Below are 27,050 nucleotides of genomic sequence, written 5' to 3'. Positions count from 1 at the left end.
GTAAAAAGAGTTATTTTATTATCAAATTGTGCTTCTACGGCATAGTCCTTCGCAGCACACATCTGGTCTACACATACAAGCTCACAGTTGGATTGCCATAGAAGACATCATCATCATTCTGAACAACAAAAATACAACGTTTAAGAAACCTAGCGCAAGTCAGTGCCTTACATTATTATTACAACAAATGTGTGGTTTCTTTAATTCTATATACAAGAGGGTGTTCTTCCCTTTGAACTTTGTACACTTAAAACACTATGGGACTGGGAATTATAAAAATAGATAGCATCCAAGTTGGTAACCCAAGGGTTAAGCTTTTACAGTACAGTTTAGATCCATTTCATGTGTCTTCATTCTTCTTTCTTCATTCTGATAAGAATCTTCGCTGTTGGTTAATTTTGCACAGAGAGGGCTTTCAAGCAGCAGCAGTGGGCAGAAGAGGCAACGAAGTTGTACTTTCCAGCATGGAAAAATGAGGAGTGATAGATGCACTCTCAATAATACATATTTTTATCCCACCAGCCTATAACAGAAAAAGAAGGAAAAACATAGGTACATAAGAAGAGCCATGCCGGATCACACCAAGGGTCCATCCAGTCCAGCATTCTGTTCACACAGAACTAAGCATCTCTGTCTGTAGAATTAAACATTTCTCAGATGCCAAGGTGCTTGGCATAATTTGTCGAGTGTTGGTGCTGGTGAGCTGCTGCATCCCCGTGTCTGCATCCCATGAATATATGGGAAAGCTAATGGGACATCTTCTTTCCTCTCCTTCCTCCCAGACATACACAAACACTGGCACTACCTTGTCCGCATGTGCCTGGCTCCAAGCCTTCAAAAGTGCACATGCATATGCTGCTTCCCTACCCAGTTCTCTTCAGTCGGATGGGATTAGGAGAAGCAGAGGGAGGGTATCTCTGTGTGCAGTGTTAGATCTGGCACAGAACTGCTTAGCCCGACCCATTGCCCCAACTGGCATCAACTCAGGGCAACTAGACAAGTATGTTTTAAGTATCATTGAAATGGCAAGCTTTCCTAGCTTTCAACCAACCAATATAATTTTTCTTCCTCTTCTCCCAGTTCTTTCCAAACCATTGCATCACTTGTTAAAATATGAATGCAGTACTACAGCCAAAGCTTAATTAATGATTACTGCAGTGCCAAGTAGAATGCCTGACCTGAGAGGACTTCTTGTTCCTCCTTTTGGCAAGTACAATGCTTCCTGCAATAATGGGTGTGAGTTTAAAACTGCATGCAGTAAAATTAACTTGAGTTTAAATGGATGTGGAAATTCTAATCCTGTGTAAGGTGCTCCGCTACTTACTTCCTGGATACCTCCTGATGAACAGCTTGCGAATTTCGTCATAGACCCATATCAAGAAGGCATAAGGCATAGCAACAAACCAATACTGAAACCTAGGAAAGAGAATTTTAAGCATCAAATATCATCCTAAAAATACCTATGGCATTGAATAAATTATCTGGCACAGCAAATGATGTTCTGGTGTGACTCAATGGTTTTCAACACTTTTTATTTTGTTCTTAAGCAGATTTCCCTTACATAGCTGCAGCCAATTTAAATATATTTGCTTATGGATGGTGCACCATGACCAAACTCTGTGTATGTCTTTTAAGGAGCCACTCACAAAAAGTAATTCGGTACTGATTTGGGACTTTATTTGGCTAACTTAATAATGATACTGGAGGGGGGGGGATTAAATTTATGCAAAGAACTATGGTTTTGTTTCTCATTTCTTAATGACATCTTTGCCATCAGAACTAAGGCTAGGATGGAACTTTGATATAATCAAAAGGGTCTTCTCTGTTTAATAAATTAATTCCTGTGCTCCAAAGTCCAAATCCTAGGTCTGGAAGCTCTGTTATTAGGACCAGCACTTCATTCTGCCATGCCTTTATCTATTACCTGCAGAGAGATGGGGGCGGGTCATTCAACCCCCCTATCCAAAATCAGTTGCCCACCCCCTGGCCATCCAAAATCAGTTGCCCACCCCTACTATATATGAATTGATACCAACATCTTGCAGGAAACTGAACTCACCGGAGGGGTGTGAAGTTTAAGGCATTAATACTTCCAAGGCCATAACAGAGAATCAAAGCAATTGATATCTGGGAGAATATACCCAGCCAGATTACTTTGTTCCTATAAGAAAACCAGTACAATAGGTGATTACATTATTGTGCAATATACGTATGAATACTTCCTTAAGAAGAACAGTAGATTTTCACTTTCCTCTCCTCATGTATGTATATAATGGTACACAATATATAATACAAGTGTGACATGACAGATGTGAAGTGTGTGTGTGTGTGTGTGTGTGTGTACACATGTATATTCTTGTATGGGTACCAAAAGGAAGAACTTGATCCTCAGGTGTATGAGTGGTGGGCTCTCCTGTTAGTTTTGTTTTTTTAGGGCTTGTCTTCCCTGATCACCCAGACACACAGCCTTGGGGTACTCTTTGATCCATCTTTGCATCTGGATCTTTACACCTCAACAGTGATGAGGGACATTTTTCTCTGACTTTTTAAGGTTAGAAGGCTGGATCTTCACCCTTTTTAGGTTCAGATCAAGCAGCCATCATTCTCATCTTTATCACTTTGTAGATCAGACTGAAGAGGTATCTCCTACTCATAATGGTTTTCATCATATGACTTGCTTTCAGTTCTCATTTGATTTTGGTAGGGATTTGTCTAGTCAATATCTTGAGAAGGAAGACGTTGTAGGTAAGAATAAAAATATGTTTTGCCTCCTGCCCTCCAATTCTCTTTTAAACCTGCTGTAACCCTCCAGACAAAATTAGGCTAAAAAGAACATACTATGATAAAACATTTTGTGGTAGCTGGTTCAAAAAACAAGGGGGGATATGCAAATGCATATCATTAGATGGTGATTTATTTACCCATCCAAAGTTTCTACTTTCTCATTTTGAAAATGAAAAAAAAAATGGAGATATTCTGTCCATTTTTGACCACTGGTTCTTTTTATCTTTAGCCCTTCAAGATGGCTCTGGAGGACAGTACAGTTCACAGTAAGCATCAGTTCGGGCGGCTGAACAATCAGTAACAATCAGTAACAATCAGTAACAATCAGTAACAAACAGTAACAAACAGTTGAGATGGCTGATCAATAATGATCAGTAACGACCAGTAACAATCAGTTCAGATGGCCATCAGTTCAAGATGGCTCTGGTGGAGAGTACAGTTCACAGTAACCAAGGAAAGAGGAGAGGGATGAAGTCATCCTAAGATTTGAGACTCGAGTTATATCAGCGTAAGTCATAGACACCAACCTGAAAAGCCCTTGTTGGAAAATGGAATTCCGCCGTGTCTTTCTGATGATTAAGTCTGCCACTTGCTGAATGGTGATGCTGACGAAAAAGGCCGTGTAGCCGTGGTACTGCAGGTTTCTCCGTTGCACAAAAGTCTGCAAAAGAATAGTAAATATGGGGTTGAGGGGGTGGGGAGGATGTGTGTTAAATGGTTGATTTTAAGGCAGGCCTATACAACCTATGGCCAGCAAGGTGCCTGGTAACCCCTGTTTTTACAGTTGCAGGAAGCAGGCAAGCAGCAAAGGCAGGATATTCATTAAGCTGCTGATGGGTATGTATGTATGTATGTATGTATGTATTTATTAATTATTAAATTTATTAATCGCCCATCTGGCTGGTCACCCAGCCACTCTGGGCGATGTGCAACAACAAAACAGTTAAAACAATAAAATTCTACATTAAAAACATTATAAAAACTACCCTAACCCACCCCAAATGCTCGCTTGCTCGCTTGGTGAGTCACAAGTTGTGTGGGTCTTCCTAGAAGTATATGAAGTTGCCATATCGCAGACAGTACAAAGTAAAACAAAGTTTGCCTGCAACACTAGGTTATTCCTGTATATAAATGAGGAGGTAGCTCCATTTCCACTACTGCAACACATGTCAGAAGCGGAGCTATCCTCCTTTCCCACTGGTAGATGTTGTAGGGCCTAACATGCCTTCACATTTCACAGAGCCCCAGTTTGGTGGCAGATAACCACAGTGCCCTTCAATGCACCATATTATTAGTGTGTGGTGAATTTGATGTATACTGTAGAGTCCTTGTTGCCACAGAATGGGTCACTTTAGCCCCCTGTCTGCATAGGAACATATGGTTGGCCTTAAGTGTTCCCTAAGGCAATACAGAATTGCGCACATACTGTTGTTCACTCTAATCACTGAAAGAGGGAGATTCCTGCAAGATGCATTATTGTTTTAGATTTTGGACATAAGGATTATAAAAAAAACTAAGCTCACTAAGATTATGCAATACAAGGGAGTATTTTGCCCTGTGGTGTTTTTATAAGAATGTGACCTCTAGGCAGATTATGCTTATTATATATGGTATCATACATCACTTCCAATCTGATCCTGTGAAGTGGTGCACCAGGGAAGAAGTATGTAGGACTGGGCTCAAGGATTGTGGTGCCAGCTCAGTATCCTAACATTGGGACACTGTGTAGATGATGCCAGTTGATGAGGTATGTTGTACTGGCATAGCAGTGTGTGCTAATGCTATTTACTGGCATTGGCTAGTTTTGCTGGATGTGGCATTGTGGTGATACGCAGAGAGGTGATATTGAAAGAGGAGACGTGACTGGGGATGATCAACTTTAGAATGTGCCGACCTAGCAGAGCTGTGGAAACACAACCGTTCCATGCCTGATATATTTTAGCAACCAGTTCTATACAACTGAGGGTCAGTGTAAGATGATGGACATGCCATACTTGTCTTGCATGGGATGGCAATGGGCCATTGGTACAAGCCACTCTGTTCCTGAGTCACATTTTTAAGGAAGCAAACACCAGTTACTGTCCTTTAGCTCATTTTAGAGGCCTCTGGAGTTGAACAAGTACCACCACGACCACCACCCTGGCTTGCCATGTCCATGTATGAATGGATTTACTTGCTAGCAATAAATTACTAAAACTGTGTGAAGGGTGTGATTGTCCTATCTGAATAATAACTGGTTATTTAAGTGAAAGAGATTCTATGGTTATGTACCCATTCTTGTCCATAGCTGTCTGGCAAATCATTGATAAATTGATCTTCCCACTTGAGTCGGATGTTAAGAAGTGAGTGAGGCAGCCAGCCCTGCTCGGCGTAAACAGTAAAGTAGGTCAGAAAGGCGCCGATAGTCTGCAGAATGCCTGCAAAAGAGAAGTGAAAGGGTGAGATGCTGTATTTACAGAAGAGAAAACAGATGACAAAAAATGAATGGCTGAATGCTTGTCATGTTAGCTTTACTGGATATTTTTGGATCTCAGTTAATCAGAGCATTGGATTTGCTCATTGGAGACCAGAGGTCATATCTGAGCTCAGCCATGATGCAAACTGATGCAAACCACTACCCATTCACCACTAGTATCATACCAATCTGCAAATAGGAGTACACTGCAAGTTCCTGGTTGACCAGCCTGTCCCTCTTTTTGTGTCGTGGTTTCCTTTTCATGATATCGCTTTCAGCTTTTTCATAGGCCAGTGCAACGGAAGGGATCTGTAAGAGAAGTTACTATCAATATGATGTAAGATTCTAGGAGCCCTGCTTTTTTAATCTACTGTGCCCTGTGGCCCAAAAAGAAATTAATGCTGCCAGGATACTAATTAATTACAGTTAATTAAATAAGGACCTCTTTAGTTAAGAATAAGGAACTCTTTAGTTTGGTTTCCAGTGTCCTACTCACTGGTTCAGAATGGCGTTGCACATCATAGCAAGGGAACAAGAAAGATGGCAATGAATTAGTGATTGTCCCTTGCTCTGCAATATGGACATAAAGCTGCAGTGCAAATTACATGTCGTAAAAGAAAAAGCTTTGTCTTCCAAAAGCTAACAACTCACAATGTCTGTACCAAGGTCAATGAAAAGGATGGTAATGGTTCCAATGGGAAGCGGGATGCTGGCAATGATGTAAATCAGGAATGGACAGAGCTCAGCAATGTTTTTGGTTAGGGTATAGGCAATAGTTTTTTTCAGGTTGTCAAAGATCAAGCGACCTGTAGAAGAAAGAGAAATAATTGTCAGATGGTCTTTGCAGGGGTGCGTTCATCATGTTTCTGTGAATGTGGCATGCCATATTCCAAAATCTCCTCAAGAAAGATGATATGTGATTATCTTAATTTACTTTACCCTGCCATAAAATCTGAATATTGTAATAAGTGGGCAAGTTTTAATATTTTCTTGTTTAAATAATTAGCTTTTGCAAAACAGCATTTCCCTTTAAAAGAAACTACTTTGATAGTGAAGATAAGGTTGACCTCAACTGTAGGCAGCTTGGGGCATCATTTACCTAAATCTTCTTCTTCCACATCTTCTTTGTGTTTGAGGGGACAACTGGGACTACAGGAATGCTATAAAAGTGTGGGGGGGAATCCTGTAACAGCTGCCTGGTTATCTGAACATTTCTGGGACTCTACAACTGCAATCAAGCAGCAGACTGAAAGATGTGTGACAAATTTGGGTTGGCTGAGAAGAACACAAAAGGAAGTTGTACATCTAAATATTGCTCACTTTTATGGGCAATGATTCGTGTGAAACTGCACTGTCTCTTTTTACATCTGTATATGTAATTCTGTCAACTGAGTGTTTGCATTAATACCTTGCTGGCACTTTACAGCAAGGTCAGCATAATAGGCCTCATCTTACCTTCCTCCACTCCAGTAACAATAGAAGCAAAATTGTCATCCAGCAAGACCATATCAGCTGCATTCTTAGCTGCATCAGAGCCAGCAATACCCATAGCAATTCCTATATCAGCTTTCTTCAGAGCTGGGGAATCGTTGACACCATCTCCAGTCACAGCAACTACTGCTTCCTGGAGTACAGAAGAGAAGGGATATTATAAAAACCATGCCCCAAATCCTTCCCTTGTTTGAGTAGTGTTATGTTGAGCTTCCTGAAACAGTTCAAGATCTGTATGTAGTTATTTTGAGTAGTATTGATGATGGGAGGTGCTGGGTGGGCACTTTGGAAGCCATAATAATTCTGTCAGCTCAGGGTCAAACTACATGATATATGAAATGTGTAGTATGCAACTGAAACTCTCTTTTTTTTTACTCACAAGTAAATGGGTCGGCCCCAATATGGACTGGGACCACAGTGCATGGGTAGGGTAGGTTTAATCCCACACACACACAATTGCTTGTTTTCCAAAAAGGTTCCATTGGTGCCAATGGAGGCATTTTTCCTCTTTTTTTGCCTCCACACAGGAGGTGATTTTTGGAAAATAAGCAGGGAAAGGGGAAGTCCAGACCTCCCCTAACTTCCCCATACTGGGGTTGTGTGTGTCCCATGCACTTACTTGTGAGTAAAAAACAAAAAGGGGCAGCTGCATGCTACATATTTAACAGATTGTGTAGTCTGACCCTCACCTAAAATTTCAACTACTTGCATATGTGTCCCTGACCTTACCTTGCAAAGGTCTCTTATTCCTGCTTGAAGGGACCTGGGTTACTTTCTGAAATGAACGATGCTGATTGGCCAAATCCATATTCGGTCAGTGAAACATTAGAGAGCATAATTGTAAGAGAATTTAAAGTATTGTCAGCTGAATATGATCAAGACATGCTGGGTATCTTGTTCTCGGGATTTGGATGCATTGAGACTAGTTATAAAAAATACTGTGCCAAATAGCTTGTCAGATCTAGTTACTATATATAGGGTGTGTTGTAAGCACACGTCTTTTTCCTACTCTTCATCCTTTAGAAAGCTAAATATTACTTCAGATGTGAGTGTTAGTGATAAAACAGTCAATTAAAAAAAATCTATGTTAAAAAGAGGGAAAAACCCATGGATGTTATTTTAATTTCTATACAGGATTAAAAGTAGAGAGCTGATAAGGCCCACTGGGCAAACATAGATAAATACATTGATTCTTTCCTCTTGTCTGCACATGCTATTTTTTGTTGCCATAAATGTTTTCCATTGAGGACTGTTCAGAAGGCCTCAATGGTGCAGCCTATTGCTAGTGAAGGCACACATTTCTATTCACAATGGTCACTCACCAGTCTTTGACAGCCCTCCACTATGATCAGTTTTTGCTGGGGAGAAGTACGAGCAAAAACTATTTCTGAATGGTTGACCAGGATGTCATCTAGCTGTTTGGACGTCATATCCTTTAGCTCCATTCCATTAACTACAGCAGCTTTGGCATCTCTGCAAAAGCCATAGGTGATCACAGTTAAGGTCATGGTAGACTTTGAAAATCAGATGCAAATATGTTGTCAGGGTGGACACTGAGCCCATAGAATCCCAGAGTAGTTCTGATTCTGAGGAAAAGGAGCCGCTCCTGGGAGAGGAGCATGCTCATCCTTCCCAAGGCCAACAGCTGGCAGAGATTCCTCTCACCAGCATTCCTAGCTTAGATAGCAGTCCCGGGAGTGAGAGAGCGCAGGAAGCAGACTTGCTGGACGCGCGATGCCGACGCAGGGAGCGGCACCAAATGGAGGGCGCGGAAAGGAGGCGTTGTGCCCAGAGGATCCAAGGGAAAAGGGGAGGAACTCTCCCTAGCCCATAAGTTCAGGGTCTGCAAGTGATTCCCTTTCAAACGAGGACCAACTGTTCCAACTTATGGCATAGGTACTCTGCTGCTCATAGCTAGTTGCTAACAGTAGAGTTGTTAAGTTGTAAAAGAGGAATAAAGCTTTGAAAAGAATCCCTTTGTCTGTGTCTGGATTTGGCTACTGGATTAGACTGAGAGAGGGCCCCAAGGAGCCCTTGACATAAGTCTACACATCTTACTAAATAGAGTGCATTAAGGAACTTGGAAAGTTTGTTCATTTAAGTTCTACCTTCATGAAAAAAAATGTTGAAGGAGAAAGCATTGGAAGAAAACCTCAGTACTTTTATTCTGAAAAATAGGATAGGATTAGGATTCTAACTGAATAATTCCTAGAGGACAGATTATGTTAAATGACAGGACCAGCTGTGCACTAAAATCAGGGTAATTCATAAAGAAGGTTCTGTTTCTTGCAGCCTTGTGGCATCCTTACCGTTTGTTCACTTGCTCAACTGGAACATTGAGGCGCTTAGCCATGTCTTCTACTGTTTCACTGGTGGCTGAAATTATGCCTACACTTTTGGCAATGGCTTTGGCTGTGATTGGATGATCACCCGTTACCATGATCACCTACAGAAAGGGCAAGTTTTCAGAATTAATGAAGGGAAGGAGCCAAATTAAAGATACAGCTTGTAGCATCTGCCCTCACTATTTAACAGGTTCACAAAACACTTAGATTTACAGAATCTGTTGTTGGTAATTAACTAGCCTTTGGGTTTGTTTGCTTTTTGTTTATTCACTCAGTCGCTTCCGACAAGTAATTTTTAGAGATAGAAACCTTCTGAAGCAGGGTCAACCCTGGTTAGGACTTGGATAGGAGACTGCCTGGGAATCAGGCTTCCTGCACTGAGCAGGGGGTTGGACTCTATGGTCTTGTAGGCCCCTTTCAACGCTATTCATCTATGATCTATGAATGAAATATGGTGGCTCAATGTACATACATTTTTAATGATTATTTTTCAAAAACATATGCATTTGCCAATGTCCATCAAAAGTCCATAAATCCATCATTTCTTGTAACTTTTATTATACATTTTAAAAACTTTGGTGTAATACTTCAGAATTAAAACATGTAAAGTATGGAGATCGTAGCTGGGTCTTGAACTGAGTTTCCTTCAAGTTTGGAACTTTTTTTTGCTAGAGTCAGCACAGACCTATCTTTGCTGTTTCACATTTCATTTCCAGATTTTGCATTGTGATAATAACCATTAGCAGATAGTCCTAAGAAAAATATGTGAAATATACTCTTCACCAATATACAGGACAGATTGATTTGGGGTGGGGGCAGGGGCAGGGGTGGGGGTGGGGGCAGGGGAGAGGCCACTGCCATTTTTAAAATCAACTGTTAAAAGTAGCTTTTTGGAAAACCTGCCTTGATCCCAGCACTCCGACATTTGATGACAGCATCTGGCACAGTGGATCGAGGAGGATCAATCATAGACAGGAGACCCACAAAGCAAAAATTAGAAGTAGGGAAGTTCATGGAGTCAGTGTCAAATGGGTAGGTGTCTGGAAATTCTTCCTCAGGCAGATACAAATGACAGAAGCCTAGAGTGGAAAAACAACATAATAACAGAATACAAGAAGTAAAAGAGAGAGGAAATAAATCATGCTATGAAAACTGTCTAATTTTATTGATCAAGGGTAAAATCCAACATAAGCCATACTTAGAATAGACCCATTGAAATGAATGGGATTTAAATTAGTCACGACTAACTTAAGTCCCATTCCTTTCAATGGATCTATATAAGTAGGATTTTGCCCCAAATGTCCCACTACGATATATTAGTTAGGATGATCATCCCTTCCTAAATAGAATGCCCATTGTCACTTATCAAAAAGTGGTGGCTAGAGTTACATTAATAAAAATTAAATTAATTTCAATGTGTCCTCTAACATGCTATCTTATTTCCTATGTCATGGATAGTAGGAAGTATATATTTCCAGAGAAACATACAATTTTTACCATACTGTATACATATTATAAAAATCATGGTTCAGCTGCCTTGCAGCCCTTGCAGGATTGTTCACGGCCATAACTATTCCCTGGAGAGAAACTATAGGCCTGGGTAACATATGAACACTGCAGACACTGCAAAGCTGCAAGTTGTCTGAGAAGTATTAGCTAATGCTGTGACATATTCATATAATATGAATAATACATTGGAACTTTTTGAGTGTTCCACATGTTATCACAATAAGCCATACAGCAGCCCTGTAATGTAGGTTATTATCACATTGTAAACTGAGGCTGAAATGGAGGGAGTAACGGCTCATTCATAGCAGAGTAAAGATTTGAACTGGGGACTTTCTGACTTACAGTCTTAGTCACTACAATACAGATCAAGAAACGGAAGATAAGGCTGGCCAAACACAGGCAAATGCAGTTAGCAACACAATTTATGTATTGTTCCACCTGTTTAGCACATTCTAAGAAATAAATTCCTCCCATGCGTTATGGCCAAAAAAACAAATAAAAGTCCAGAATTACCACAGCAGCTCCTTGCAGGACTGCACTTTTTTTTAAAGTAAAGTTTTAACCCCTTAAACACTGCATTGATCCCCATGCATGTTCCTTTGTAACAAGCCAGCTCACCAAGTACTCTTTCTCCCATGCCTCCCAGTGTCATGTATGCTGTTTGGAAAGCTTCTGCCTTCTCCTTATCAAGTGGCTCCTCTTTTCCATTGATCATCATGGTGCTGCATCTCTCCAGAATTCTTTCAGGGGCACCTTTCATCACCAGCAGGAAGCGTTTATCATCGGGATCATCAGTCTCATGGATGGACAGCTGAATGATATGAAGATGCAACAGTTGAAATGAGCTAACTTTTTGCCTTCAAGGATTAAATCTTGCCTTTTCAACTTAACACTCCCGGGGGAGAAGAAAATAGCATGGGTTCATGCCGATTTGACAGCCAAAGTTGGATGTCAGATACAGGTCAAGTCTGTGGTAGCCATCCTATAATATAGAATAGGAGTAAGTGAGTTCCAGATGGTCTGTACTACAACTCCCATCATCCTAGACCATTGCCAGTGCTGGTTGAGGCTGACAGTAGTTGTAATCCAAGGCACTGTGTGACCTACCACCAATGTATATTATAATAGATTTCTATGATACTGTTTATTGAGCTATAAATAGCAGCTGCTGGAACATGCCCTATCTTAACAGTATTGTTTATGTTCAAGACTGTGGTTGTTACAGACTTGGGTTGGAACCAATGGGAAGTTAGTCATGACTAACTTAAGTCTCGCTGATTTCAGTGGGTATACTCTGTGTGTGATTATGTCTGGATCCAATCCTCTAAGTGGAAACCATACAAGTGTTAATGGTAGTTTTACTACGCAGAATAATATTCACAAAAGTCAACACTCCAGAGGAATTAGAGTGCTTTGCCTATTTAGCTTATTGTTTCTATCACTGCCAGTTAAATTTATATCTTCCCTTCAACCACATTCTGAATTGTGTGAAAGTAATAGCACATTACTACTAGAGCAGTGCAGTGATGTTTCTTTTTCCACACTCACAAATCTAATTCTTCAGGCTATTCTTTCCAGTGATTGTTCACTCAGTAATTCTCTCCATCACCTTGCAAATTTTAACTGTATATTTCATATGACATCACATTTCCCATTAACACTTCTGTGCATCAACCTGTTCTAGGAAATCACACTTACCTGAAACTTGTTAGTGGAATTAAAGGGGATCTCAGCCACTTTCCTATTTCTCTTCCGGATTTCCATCACATCACCCAAAACAACTTCAGAGAACTTCAGCAGAGCTGTTTCAGAGGCATCTCCCACCACAATTCTCTGGGGATTTCAGTAAAAGAGTTAAATGGTGTCATTCAATGAACCAAATGATATTTTTAAAATCTCTTTGCACTACTATATAACCAACACCTATCCTGTAGTGTAGCAGGAAAGTACTGTCCTATTTTCATAAGATAAATTATCATTATTCTCTTAAGGGATGCATTCATTAAATAAAAGCTGAGATTTTAAGGAGTCTTCCCGGAAAAGAGTGACTTTAAGTGGTGAGAGATCTCTAGCTGTAATGAGTTCTAAGTTGTCTCTTAATATTTATTTATTTATTTATTTATTTATTTGGATATGTATCAATGGTCTTCATCAAATGATATCAGAGTGATGAACAATAAAGATGTAATAAAATAAGAGTCATAAAACAATGAAAAGCAGTAAAAAAAAAAAAAAAAACCCATAAAATGGAGCGATCAGCATAAAATGCCTGAAAAACAGAACAATTTTGACCTGGGCTAGATCTACACTAATGCTTTTTATCAGATTGAAATGCATTGATAACTGTTGGGGCACATTAGGCATTCTGTATACTGCTTTTCTAGTGTTATATCCCATTTATTTATTCTGCATTACCCAAAATACCGCAACAGATGTCACTGTGTGTCCTACGAGATATAAATGTGCAAGAAGGATATAGTGTCACCATGATGGGATTGTATCAATACGACATGAGCTGTAGATCTGGCCCTGGTGTTGAAATGATTGCAAGACTGGTGCCAGTGACAGTCACACCTCTTCTTAAAATAAAGGAATTTCTAATCTCTGACTGAACTGACAGTGGAATCTTATGCATGTCTACTGGGAAGTAAGTCCCATGGAATAGAATGGGATTCATTCCCAGTTTGTGTATAGGACTGCATGCTAAGTGACACTGGATTGTTATTTCTATGGGGTAAAACTGGGAATTGGTAGCAAAATAAAATAATGCAATATTTTGGGTTCCTTTCTCCTTGTTTGTTGACTAGACTATGAATTGATAGGCATTTTAAGATTTTTTAAAAACGCCTTTTATCCAGAAGCTCACATTCTTGAAGTTCCATATCAGGAGTGAGAGGGCAAATTGATGTATTTCCCAAGTTGTTTTGGGGAAAGTATCCAAATGGTTGTTTAGCAAATAATTCCATATAAGTTAAAAGCCTGCAGAGTATTTCACCGGCCCATTTCTGTCAGTTTAGACAGAAACAGGTAGAGCATGGTAAGCCAAAATATTACATTATTCTATTTTGCTACTGATTCTCAGTTTTACCCCACAGAAATAATAACTGATGGGTGTTATGCCATACCCATTTCTGTAATTTTAGAAGAAAACAGGACAGTACAAGCAAGCATTAGATATTTTAAAATGAAAGTTGTAAATCAAAACGCAGAGCACTCAGATAATCCTGCAAAAGAAGCTAACAGAAAGTAGTTGATACCTTCATGATAGGTTCATTTTCCTGTCCTGGTCTGAATTCTGCCCGATTACACAGGGATACAATCTTTGACAGTGCTGTCCAGGTACCAGATGTTTGGTCAAAAGACTGGGCTGAAAAGAAAGTAGGGAAAATTGTATGGCATTTCAGAAAATAGCTGCCTCACTTTATAAAATGGGAAACAGTGGCCATTATTCCGCTGCCCACTCCACAGCCTATTGACTAATTATTTACTTGATTGATCTTCACTGGTGTCTGCTGAGTAGATGGCATGATCAAACCAAAGGTGGGCTACGGTCATCCTGTTTTGTGTAAGGGTTCCTGTCTTGTCAGAGCAGATGATGGAAGTAGATCCCAGAGTTTCCACAGCTTCCAGGTTCTTCACCAGACAGTTCTTTTTGGCCATTCTCTTTGCAGTCAAAGACAAACTTACCTAACAATGCAGAAAAAATCACAGCTTGTAGTGAACGAATGCAGAAAAGCCTTTCATACTGCTCCATATGTGGAGATCTCATTTCCACTAACATCGCCAGCCGTCGATTTACTTCATATTTATGATAAGAATAGAATCTAGCATTTTACTTGGCAAACAATGGCCTATGTTTATGATAGAATATGTCCAAGGCGAATCATTTTTTATGTGAATCAAAATATTTCTAGAGTATTTCCTGACATGGTATCCATTAAAAAAATACAACACAGAAGTGGTAAGATGCATCAAGTAGCACAGCCAGAAATAAAGACTTCCACAAATGTATAACTGTTCGAAGGATGTCACTTACAGATCTTAAAATAGAGACAAGAAGTGCATCAAATATACAAAAATATTTCAAAAAATGGAGGTGATTTTATCCATATGTTCTCAGATCAATTCTTTTTCAAACAGACAGTGCCAGCTCTGTCCATTAATAATTATACACTTCTTTTAAAAATGTGCTGGAGATGAAGAGGCCCTGAGTCATACAAGTCAGCATGTCTTGTATTCAGTAGCACACTGGTGTGTAGTGTTACACAGCATGCACAGAGCCATATGGTGTTATCAATGGCTGTTGTAGGCCAATGGATACTTACAGTCACTGTGGCTAGCAGCCCTTCAGGCACATTGGCCACAATAATGCCAATGAGGAATATGATGGAATCTAGGACATGGTAATGCATAGAGACGGCGATGATGAAGAAAAGCACCCCTATAGAAATAGCTACTGCAGCCACAATGTGGACAAAGTGCTCAATCTCAAGAGCGATTGGCGTCTTCTCATTCCCAACACCAGAAGCCAGTGAAGCAATCCGTCCAATTATGGTGTTATCACCTGTGTTGATTACCATGCCAGTAGCAGTGCCTAAGAGGAAAGGAAAGGACTGGTTATCAACAACCAAAAACATCATTCTTTGTCCACTTTGTCACTAATGCCACATCTTTTAAAAAAAAATCTTCAAAGCTTTTCCAATACAGCCCTGCTTTCTACTAGTGCTTTTTTTTTTGCTCATCCCCTTCATTCCTATTTGGATCAAAAAGAGAGAGGTTTTTTCAGGAGACTTTGGGTCAAATGTTTACTTGCTTTTCCTTACCTTGATATTTTCAACTAAATAAAATGCTGTGTATGTATCACATTTAAAAAAAAAAAAAATCAGTGATTTGGATCTTAACTTTCTCTCCGTAAATAGAACAGAGTTCATGCTCACCAAACAGGGCTTTCCCACCTCACCTTTCCCTCTGCAGAGACCTGCCCAACCCCAAACCTTCTGGAGGTTGGAGGGCCCTTTTGAATTGTGTGACATATGGTATGGGGGGGATGCAAATGGAGGGGGAGTTACTCCCTTACATGAATGGAGCAATGCAGAATCCAAGTGAACGTTTTTGTGTCATGTTGTAAACCAGCCCCACAGAACTGCATACTTGGAGAGTATGGTAACTTAGTAGTAGTAGTATTTATGCCATACTGTCAATCTGCACTGTGCATTACAGGATCACAAGGAACAACACCCTGCCCCAAGGAGAAAACAATCTATGTGCTAAGCTGTATGTTACTTTGAAGACGTAGCTAGCAGCTATGTCTTCCTTACTGTAAAGGAAGCACAGGGGACATATTCTGGGTTGGGAACCTAGCATGGCGGTAGTGGGGCTTTAGCCCTTTCCCCTCACTGTGGATCCAGTCTGGATTGGGGCTCCTACACCTGTAATTCTAAACAGATCCATTGAAACAGATAACTTTGTAGCAATAAAAATTACAGGCATAGCAGACCCAATCTGAATTGGAACCACAGGTTGGGGAGAAGGCTCAAAGCTAGCCAAAATATTTGGAATTGGGAAGGAACGGCACTGTTGAGGATGATTTTTGGCATGTGAAGTTTCTCCAGACCTCCCTCCCTCACTGTGTACATACACACACACACACGTGCATACATACCTTCCAAGCAAGTTGTAGAGTAGAAGGCAATGTTTTTGGTCTCCAGTGGGTTTTCATGAGTGAATTCGCAGGACCGGGACTGTGGTTCTGACTCTCCAGTGAGGGAAGAATTATCCACCTGTTGATCAAAGACAAATCCTCACATGAGAATGGGTAACCCTTCATTTTGTTTACCCACCATTGGGTTTTATATAGAACTTCAATCATTATAAATCTTTTCCCCCTCTTGATGGGGGATACCCAAATTACTATTTCATGGACCATTTAGAGCCTCAGTCAACAGCCTGTCCTTGGGTTTATTAGATAACCCAGATATGTTGCAGACACCTTTACTCATGTGTCACATTTTACAGTATGTTTACTGCAAAATGGGATAAAGACAAAAAGCCTTCTTTTTTATCTATCTAGAAACTCTAGCACTCACTTTTAACATACATCATCCTTGGATTGATTGACTGATCATGGGAACAAATCCAAAACTGAAGTAAATTATGGTGATGTTATCTCAAGCACTTGTGCAAACAACCCTAAAGGGAGAGACTTCCACTAGCACGGTGGTTATTACTGCCAAATCTAAATGATCAAGATCTCTGTGGGAAGACTCTTCTGTGTAAAAGCTTGAGAGAGGCGTTTATTTTAAGACTCTGTTTCATCTGCTTGTTGACCTATCCTTTATTTGAACATATGATCATACATATTATGCCTCTTCATGTCCCTGTTCCATAGAAAGATACCAAATTCTGTTGAATCCTCTTAGTTTCCCCCTTGGATCAAAGCTGGTATGTATTTATTTTTCACCTTGCAACCCTGACTGGTGATTAGCCTGATGTCAGCTGGTATTCTGTCACCACCTTTGATTTCAACAATGTCACCCACTACGAGTTGGTCTGCTGGTATTTCTTTTTTCTCTGCATCTCTGAGGACAAGGGCTTGCTAGTAAGAAAAACACATACAAGGGTTGGTTGAACTCTTAGTCTCATTATTTCAGCTTTGTAACAAAGTACTGGAACAAGTTCAATAAGCTGAGCTACTCAGTGTTATATAAGTTTGTCTGCAATTTGATATGTTCATTAGCATAGCGGCACCCCATATTGCTATCCAGAAATCATTGATAGGGCTTCGTTGCTGAGAAGTAATGGGAGCCTGATAAGATCAATATCTGTTATTGCAATAACGGTGTCCACCAAACTCATTTCTCCCATACTCTGTAGGAGAAAGTCTCCAATATCCCTTAATGTGGTTTTTAAACACATTAAGAACATAAGAACATAAGAAGAGCCCTGCTGGATCAGACCAAGGGTCCATTTAATTCAACATTCTGTTCACACAGTGGCCAACCATCTGCCTGCACTGAAGTGACAAGCAGGACATGCGTGCAACAGCACCCTCCCGCCCATGTTCCCCAGAAACTGGTGTACATAGACATACTACCTCTGCTACTGGACGTAGCATATGGCCATCAGGACTAGTAGCCACTGATAGCCTTCTCTTCCAGGAATTTGTCTAATCCCTTTTTAAAGGCATCCAAATTGGTGGCCATCACTACATCTTATAGTATACCGAGATTTACTAGACACTCACCTGTGGGATCATTTTACTGAAGCTGGCCATTATGTTTGTGCTTTTAGCTTCTTGATAATAAGCAAACATCCCAGTAAGGATTACAACCAGAGCAAGGACCACACCTAAGTAGAGCTGAATGACAAGATTACCCAGGTTAGCAAAAAACAAACAAAAAACATTTATAGTTTCCCAGCAGATGTAAAATAGTTATGCAAGTGTTTCAGTAAACTGTGGGAATGAACTTGTTTACATCACAAGGGAGAAGAGAGATGTAGAGTCTATAGTCTATCCATAAATGGGAAATGGCCAAGAGATTTATAGGCAAGAACGTGATGTCTCATCATTGTTCAGTTCAAGGGGGCTCTTGCAAAAACCTGTGATGGAAACATACAACTGGAAAACAACCGATGGTCTTCAGAATCTGCATTAGATCTACAAATTTGTGGGTTTAGAAACAGCACCAGGACCACACAAATGTGCTCATATAAGACTGAGCTCATCTAAGAATCTCAGGTAGTTGCTGTTCAATTAGGAACACCAAAGAGTGATTTTTTCCTTAGTATTTGCAATGGTTTTTCATTGGGCATGACACCTGTGGGAAATGCAGAAACCACTACAAAGATATGATACTTACATTGTCAAATGCTGAAGAAACTTTCTGAGCATACTGAATCCCAAAGGCAATCCAGCAGAGGACAGCGCCAACCCACAAGAGGAGGGAAAAGCCTCCTATCATTTGTTTGAGAAACTTGATGATTTCAGGAGTCGATTTGGGGGGAGTTAGAGCATTGGGACCATCTCGGGCCAGAACCTCTGCAGCTCTTGCACTTGTAAGACCCTATAGGAGACAAAATATATAATTAGAGTCAGAAATCCTTAAGGAGCACAGCCTATGTACAAAAGTGAAATTTGAGTCCCATAATTTGTGGAATGTTGACAAAACTCTCTCTCTCTCTCTCTGTTATTTGAAATGATGGCCCACCCTATCCTGAAGACTGAGGGCAGGGAATTACATGTTACAGTTGCAATGTACACCTGAAGTGCATTGTTCCAGGTGCAATAGCACAAATACCATTTCTGGTGGCATACCTGCATGACGTGGATTTTAATGTGATTGAGCTGGCCAGTCATACTTTTTTTTACTTTCTCTTGTCCATATTAACTTACTTTATTGATGCTTGTGCCATATTTTTCTTCCAGTTGTTCAACTGTGAGTTTGTGATCATCCTAAAACAGTAAGGAAAAGAGAGGTGATAAGTGTCTTTCTTTAAAAAAAAAAAAAATAGGTCCCATGGTTGTAATAAATATATGTATGTATGCATGTATGTATGTCATGGTTAAAATGCTCTGATGGTCTCTGTGGTCACACCTTGGAACATACAGATAGTTTTTACAGCTCTGCCTGGGGATACCTGACACCCACCTAAGACATTTTTCCAGTCTTAAAAATTCCTTTGCGTACTGCAAAATTCTTCTGTCATTCTACCCAAGCAGGAACATTCAATTTCATCTTGAATTTAGCTCTACACAAAATTCAATGAAGCTAGCAGTACCAGTTGCTCAATATGGGATGGTTAATAACTTGTTCTTCTCAAGATGTACCAAGAGTAGAACAATCATAGTTGACCCTGTGCAATTGTTTTAATAAACATTTCCAAACCTATTAGAACCTGTTGACTTAAAAGAGTTGTAAGTGTATAGCATTGCATTGGAAGATGGTGAGTACATTTAAACTTTTGAGATTTAAATTCCTTCAGCTGGTCATGGAATCATGGAGTAGAAGGAACACATCAAGTAGAAAGAAGGGGTTTAGCTAATCAGAGATGATATCTTGTTATCTAAAGAATCAGTTGCTTGTGCAATCTTTTCTTGGAAAGCACCAAGTGAGATTCCAGAATTTCTCTAGGCAGCCAGCTGATTCCTCCATCACTTTTGCACAACACAATATGTCACAGGAACTAAGGGATGTGTCTTAATTATTCCAGTTATTTATTTAGCTGTAGGGAGGGAATCATTGCTCAGTACTAAAACGCATGCATCAGGTCTCATGTCTAATCTCTAGCATCCTCAGATATTGGGCTTTGGGTTGCCAAGTCTCCAATATCACAACATGTGAGACTTTCAAGGTGAAACCCGATAATGTCACATGGTTGCCAACCCTTGAAGGCAAAAATCTGGTGAAGCTCCATGGTAAATGGTTAGAGGTAGAGCCAGAGATATGAGGCCACAGGAAAAAAAAATAGGTAGAGATCAGAAGAAGACTCAATTTTCTCCCATCCCTAAATCTCTGGAGGATCCCCCTTCCCCATTTTCCCACTGGAAAACTCCTTACCAGGTATTTTCTTTTTCAGAATGGTGAGTAAAATACTTTTTAAACTGCTATTTGCCCCATTAGGGAAAAGTATTTATGTAGGCTGTGTCTTTCCTTAATGGGAGGACAGTTTTCCTTAGGAACATGGTACTCCTGGATCAGGATCCCTTCAGAAGAACATATAAGAAAAGTCATGCTGTATCAGACCAAAGGCCTGTCTAATCCAGCAGTCTGTCCACACAGTAGCCTGTGGGAAGTCCACAAGTAGAACATGAGTGTAATTGCAACCTCCTGCTCATGTTCCCTAACAACTGGTATACCGTGGCATACTGCCTCTGATACATACTGGAGGTAATATATACTGTAGCTGTCATGACCAGTATCCATTGACAGCTTTATCCTCTGTGAGTCTGTCTTTTAAAGTTGGTGGCCTTCACTACATCTTGTGGTAGCAAATTCCATAGTTTCTGCACTTTGTGAATAAACTCTTCCCTTTATCTGTCCTGAATCTCCTACCGCTCTGCTGCTCTTTGCCAAAATTTAACCAGAATCACATCTCCAGAATCTCATCTCATTTGGCCCTTAGTTCACCAGATATGTAAGGTGAGCAAACAGGGCATTGATAAACCTGCTTTTGCTGCCTCCCAACCAGGGACTGCAAAAACAGAGAGGTTGTCAAGCACCTGACAGGCCACAGTCCATAGCTAGTGGGTTGGGTTTCTCATGGCAAGCGATGGCCTGTGCAGACCTACATTAGTTGAATAATCAGTTCTTATATGCATTCATGATCTCCTTCGAGCTTGTGACATTTAATAATGCAGGATCATGGGCAATATAAATTAGAAGAGCAATATATAGTCATTTTTGCTATTTAATATTTGTTTGCTGTGATGCAATCAGAAAGTAAAGTGGGGCTGAAAATATGAATGCACTGGGCTCAAAAACAGGAAGACAGCAGAACTGGGTAGTGGGGGAGGCACCCCCCTATCCCGATCTTCAGGAATACCAAGAGAGCTCCTGCCTCTTCCCCTCTCCCCAAATTAGCTAGGGAGAAGGGCTACACATCTGTGCTGCCTTCAATACTACTTTGGAATGCTGGCATACAAGAGCAGTGCTCTTGGTCAGTCAGGCTAGACCTGGGATCTTGATAGGCTGAAGAGAAGCAAATGGACAGTAAGCTCCACCCTCCTTCCCAGGTCCCCAGGATCCTTCAAACTGTGCAGGGGAAAGTTTAATGAATGAGAGTGGGATTGAGCTCAGATGGTGGAGCTGTTCACATAACACGCTAACCCATACTCAGTCAGTGAGTATGGGCTGTTGTTGAACCATGGGTTGTTTGTTGAACCATGGGTAAGTGTGTTGTCTGAGCCCAGGATATTTTTCACAGGGTGGCTTGTTAATCATGCAGTGTGGCTTGTTCACCACCCTGAACAGCCCAACAACAAACCATGGGTTTTGAAGGTGGCTTGTTGGAGAAAAATAAGCCATACTGCATGGCTAACAAGCCACCCTGTGGAAATGTCCTGGGTTCAAATAGCATGCTAACCCATGGTTCAACATGCAACCCAGAGTTCAACAACAACCCACACTCAAACACTGAGTGTAGGTTAGTGTATTGTATGAACCCAGTCAATGTGTGGCTTTGAACACACATTCTCTAAACCCAAATCCAAATCCCCAGAGATCCTCCAAACCAACCTTCCCCAACCTGGTGCCCTCAAGGTATATTGGGTGATTGCTTCCATTATTGCTAACCAGCATGGCCATTTACACTGCCACATCCTGTGCAAATGTTACACTGTTTTACAATTGTAATTATAATATTGGAACAGCATTGGCCTTGGCATATTGAGAGTTACCGGCCATAGTATGAATTATGGATGTTCTATGCAATTTGATACCACATAACCCTCTTCCATGAAGCCAGAAGGGGTTGAACCATTAGTATAAAGGTTAGGAGAGGTGAATGATGAACTGATGTCACTTTTGATTTTCCCTGCTCTTCAATCCAAATGGTACTATCCTCTTGATTAAGTCCCAGACAGGACTTACCACAAAGGAAGAGGAAAATTGCACCAATAATTTTGCTTCAAAGTAAAAGTGAAAGGAGGAATTGCAAAGCCTTTCAGAGGCAAACTAGATAATTCTTTGGCTACGTAGTTATGTATACTTGCATTTATATTGCACCATGATAATGCTGTCATCAGAGGAGATATGAGTTTCATCGATTTTCATATATTTGTTGATTGGGCTGGGAGGGGGACTGCAGCTGTTCTACTTGAGTGACCAAAACACTTGTTCTGTTGACCAGTTTTCTTCTGTTGATCAACACAACTTCAGATCAAGGGAAGCAATACCCAACTGGATCCACTGGAGTGGAAATCTTAAAGGTAGAGGAGCCTAGGGCTGGATATAGATGGTAGCTTAATAAAATCAGGTTAATGATAACATTGGCCTATCTAACTGGAATGTAATTAGCCAGTGTTTATAAAACCCTTTAAAAGATGAAAAGTGCTAAAGGAATACTGCTCCATATAAGATAGCATCTTTATTGTTTGTTGGGGCATGAATCATTTAAAGGTAGATAATTCATTTCCTGTTCCAGACTGAAAAAATGTGCATTGTAATCTGGCCTAAATCGTACAGCAAAAGTGCAAATGAGGACTTGGATTCAGCCTATGTACTAAGCCCTGTACCAGGATGAATGAACAAGGAAGGGTGGGTAGCAGCTTTTGTTGTGGGTGTTGCCTGAGGCACTTACCAGGTTCAGCTCTTTCTTGAGGTCTTCAGCCTTGCCTTTTTTCTTGTCCCCTTTCAAATCTTTGTACTTTTCTTTTTCATCTCCTTTGCCCACTTCTTCCAAATCCTTTGTTCCGTTGATCTCAACTGAGTAGATGTCAGGCTTTTTCTGAAATGGAAGCAAGTTAGGTTGGCCTATTCTGATTATCCCATTCATTTACCCTGTGTCATGTAAAAGCATTTTCAGGATGAGAAGGTATTCCATGGAAAGCTAAGTTTCCCAGAGCCCTAAAAACTAGGGATGAGCAGTCCCATTCTACTATTGTTCCGTGGGTTGGCTTGGATAAACCTTTCACTCCGCCTTCTTTCTGATTTCACTTGGAGAATGTCTAATATTAATTCTGGAACTAGGACATGCAGTTTTCTGAAGATTTAATTTCCTCCCATGTTCTTATCTTTTCCCTTCTCTACCTTCCTGATGTGCACAAGCAGTCATTGGTGAAACACAACATGTATGATCAGTTGAGCATATGAATGCCAAGTGCATCAAGATTACTTTTAGTGCTGTGTTTTACCAATGCACACATTGCTAAAATACTGGGCGAAAGAGAATGAATGGAAATAAATTTAAGCTGTGGCAAACTATGCATATGCAGCAGTCTCTAAAAAGTCCAAAAATAAAATCAGAAGAATGGTGAATTCCTAGAGCAGTAGTGCTGCTATGCAAAAGATGCCAGGTAATTCAGAGAAACATGAATGGGCAGAATTTGGTAAGCAATCCCTACTCAAAATTTTGAGGTTGCGATTTTCTCATGGGTTCTCACAACTCCTCCAGCAAACTAACTGGAATTGCCTCATGCCTCTCCATCCATCCCCCAAATACAAATACACACACACACACACGCACACACACACACTGCAGAGCACTAAAGCTAGTACTGAAATAAGAGGTTGTCTGGATTATAAAGCAGTCTACATTAGAGCTGAATAATTTCTTGGAATCCCATGGTGGCATGATTCCATCAGGAATCCTTTTTGTGCTGTGATGAATCAGTACTTTGTAAGTTATCACAAACATCCAGAAACAAAACTGGTAGAATGTGAGATTCCTATTTCCGAATGCATCTGTTCCATACCACTCTACAAAGAAGACCAGATAATATGGAACTCAAAATCTAGGGGATATTTGGACAGGGAGAATTTTGTAAACTACTATACAGCAGACTAAGATATTAAGTACATGTCCAACAGTATAGTGTGTATGCCTAAGCATATCTCAAGATGGTCATGCCCATGTCTGAAAGTACTGCCATGCTGAAAGTGAGCTGTTTTGGATATACATGTGCATGCACAATGGAAACACTGAGTATGATTGTATGCATCCAAGATATCACTGTCCATTCAAAGTTATCAGTGGCACAACTGATCTCGATGCTAATTTTTGGAAAATGTTTAGCCATGCATGAGTCACATATAGTGTTAAAACGAAGGCGATGCTGACCCCACCTTGGTAACAAATTCAGAGAGTCACTTTCCAGAGGGAGTGCTCTTTTTGCTGAGATTAAAAAAAAGTCTGTGTATATTATTGCCATCTTACACGATGGCTGGAAAAGGAGGAAAAGAAAGGCATTTTTTATTTCTATATATAACTATCGTGCACTGCCGATCACATAGTGTAGCAATACCCACACACATTGTAGCAATTCATAAAGAAGTTAGGGGTTAAAAATCGCATTAATTCTTATGGCCAAAATATATGTAAATTTGATATCTTCACAAACTCTGAATGCATGCTAACAGGCCAATCATATTAGCTCTTTCAGAAAGCTCCTGACTGAACAACTGCAAGCCACCCAACTTTTGTTTCAGTACTATACCATGTAAATGGGCTGCTTAAGCAGCAACTGCCATTCATACAGAGAACTGCTCCACCCATTTCATTCAATTTGCATATTATAGATAAGCTATTGTTCTCTGTTGCCTCTTTTCGAATAGCTTATAATCCAGAGACAGGCTTCCTGTTTTGTGAGAGCTTGTCCACTTTTATATACATAACTTTCCAGATCATAATTGACCTATAAATTGCATGCCGTTCTGTGGAATGACCAGGTATTGGCTGACCCCATTCCTTACCAGATTCTTTGAGGATTATATTGCTGAGTTTGTAAGCATAGTCATACTTGGTGATGGAGGATCAGGTCACAGCTTGCTTATTGACACAGAGCTTAGCTCTGAACATGTGTGCACTTAAATATCTTCAGATGACTTTTTTTTTGGTAATAACAATAAACTGGGTTTTGTTTTTCTCTAAAACCTGTGAGTCTTTCAACTGTTTTTCCCCAGCTTGTTTTATAAATGAATATATGACAATATCTATCAAACTGGAGCTAAAATGTGTGCAAGAATTTTTTTTCTAGTAAAACTTTTTTCTGGGGTGGGGGGCATTCCAAAAATCAGCTAAAACATATTCTTCCATTTCTCCTCCTTTCCACCTCAAAAACCATCTATTTCTGCCATTTGAAATGTCCAGATGATGCTTCTCCACAGCCACCTATTCCACTACATAAGGTAAGCTGCTGACTCTTTCCATCTTATCTGTTGAATAAAGTTTGTAAACCATCTGAGCTTGGATGGGGTCTGCTCTGTGTGGTACCGCTCCTGACACAATGTGAATGCTATTTAAATGTTTAGTAACAATAGATGACCAACAACTTTGTGCACTGTGGGATATTTCCTATTATCAGTGAATTCTTTGCAGTTAATGAACTCAACTGAATGATCCTCTTTACCCTATTTGGCATTTTCCTCTCTAGATAAGTTGGGATGCCTGCTTCAGTTTGACATCTAAGTATCATTCATCTTAGATTGTCTGAGTTTTATTGTCAGGAAAGACAAGTTAATTCTAGGACTCTTGCTTTTGGAATGGGACATGGACAGGAATCCTATACCTCAGGAGTGGGCAACTGGTGGCCCTCCAGATGTTTTGGCATACAACTCCCATCAGCCCTAGCCAGCATAGCCAATGGTGAGGGCTGATGGTTGTAGGCCAAAACATCTGGAGGGCAAAAAGTTGCCCAACCCTGTTATACATGTTTGTTCAGAAATAAGTCCCATTGAGCAAATGGGAGGGACCATGGTTCAGTGCTAGAGCAGCTGCTTTGCATGCAGAAGGTCCCTAGTTTGATCCCCGGCATCTCCAGGTAGGGCTAGAAAAGAATCCTTCCTGAAACCCTGAATGGCTGCTGCTCCCAATCAATGTCAACATTACTGGGCTAGATGGACCAACGGTCTGAGTTGGTATAAGGCAGCTTCCTACGTTCCTATGATACTAAGGATCAGGTAGCAGATGATGTGAATGACCTCAGCCTGAGACCTTGCAGAAGCTGCTACCAGTCTGAGTAGGCAACACCAGGCGAGATGGACAAATAGCCTGACCTGGCATAAGGTAGTTGCCTATGTTCCTATGCTGAGTTCCGTAGGTACAATGGAGGTTGGTGGCTCTAATTTCAGTGGAGTCATGAATCCATTCCAGGTTTCAGTCAGAACCAGCCAGAACTCTAAAGAAGCTATCCAGGGTGCTGAACCCTATACCCAAAATAGGTACCCACCTCCACTGAGTAGGGACTTACTCCCAAATAAGTGTGTATAGAAATACAGTCATTATTCTTTTTAGCAACATCCACCCCTGGGCCTGATTATCAGTCTGAGAAAAAACTATTTTGTATGGTTGCCAAAGCTAAGCAGGTGAAGACCTGATCAGTTATCTGTGATGGGAGACCACTGGGAGCCCCTTATATGTATGATAAATTATATTTTAAATAACCCCTCTTCTCATCCTCTCATCTAATGTCAGAAGTTAAAATTCTACGCAAAAGTGAAGAGAGGAAAATTTAATCTCTTAAATCTCTCTCTCTCTCTCTCCTTGAAATGACACAGAAGTAAGGCCCTTAATCAAGAAACCTTCTTATTCTCCTCTTAAAATATCAGTGCATTGGGCAAGGCAAGCACAGACGTATTTCGCCTTTTTAGAACTGACAGTTTTCAAAGCTTGAGAGAAGCCTGCTGTGAATATTTGCTGTCTTAATCCCTGATTTACTCACCTTTCCCATTGCGAACTTCCTCTTCCTTTGACCAAGTGGAACAATGGATTGCTTGCAGGCAAATAAATAAATAAATATACCAAGTCAAGGT

The 27,050-nt window shown here is 40.4% G+C and overlaps 1 protein-coding gene across 1 annotated transcript; it reads right to left on the bottom strand.

The window, feature by feature from the left end:
- ATP12A (ATPase H+/K+ transporting non-gastric alpha2 subunit) lies at positions 1 to 27,050 on the bottom strand. The gene is made up of 23 exons (XM_084807220.1): positions 26,960 to 27,050; positions 22,882 to 23,028; positions 18,977 to 19,036; positions 18,444 to 18,647; positions 17,828 to 17,941; positions 17,045 to 17,179; positions 16,247 to 16,364; positions 14,910 to 15,178; positions 14,073 to 14,271; positions 13,842 to 13,951; positions 12,283 to 12,417; positions 11,203 to 11,395; positions 9,979 to 10,154; positions 9,040 to 9,176; positions 8,053 to 8,203; positions 6,695 to 6,863; positions 5,891 to 6,045; positions 5,425 to 5,548; positions 5,056 to 5,201; positions 3,312 to 3,445; positions 2,060 to 2,161; positions 1,325 to 1,416; positions 1 to 523 (listed from the first exon to the last, which is right to left on the bottom strand). The coding sequence occupies exons 1-23, from the start codon at positions 26,966 to 26,968 to the stop codon at positions 495 to 497; spliced, it is 3,108 nt and encodes a 1,035-aa protein (XP_084663346.1). The 5' UTR covers positions 26,969 to 27,050; the 3' UTR covers positions 1 to 494.

The sequence above is a fragment of the Heloderma suspectum genome, chromosome 6 (genome assembly GCF_057233095.1).
Source record: "Heloderma suspectum isolate Gila_16-S chromosome 6, 16-S_ref, whole genome shotgun sequence".
NCBI classification, from domain to species: domain Eukaryota; kingdom Metazoa; phylum Chordata; class Lepidosauria; order Squamata; family Helodermatidae; genus Heloderma; species Heloderma suspectum.
The sequence above is the reverse complement of the archived record's forward strand: the minus strand, read 5'-3'. Positions and strand labels throughout refer to the sequence as shown.

Bases quoted from the DNA above. Each gene is read 5' to 3' on its own strand.
- ATP12A (XM_084807220.1), bottom strand. The intron at 13,952-14,072 runs GTAAATAATTAG...CTTTCTTTTCAG, and splicing joins CACCAGTGAAGATCAATCAA to CCCAGTCTTTTGACCAAACA. The intron at 5,549-5,890 runs GTGAGTTGTTAG...CTTCTCTTACAG, and splicing joins TTGACCTTGGTACAGACATT to ATCCCTTCCGTTGCACTGGC.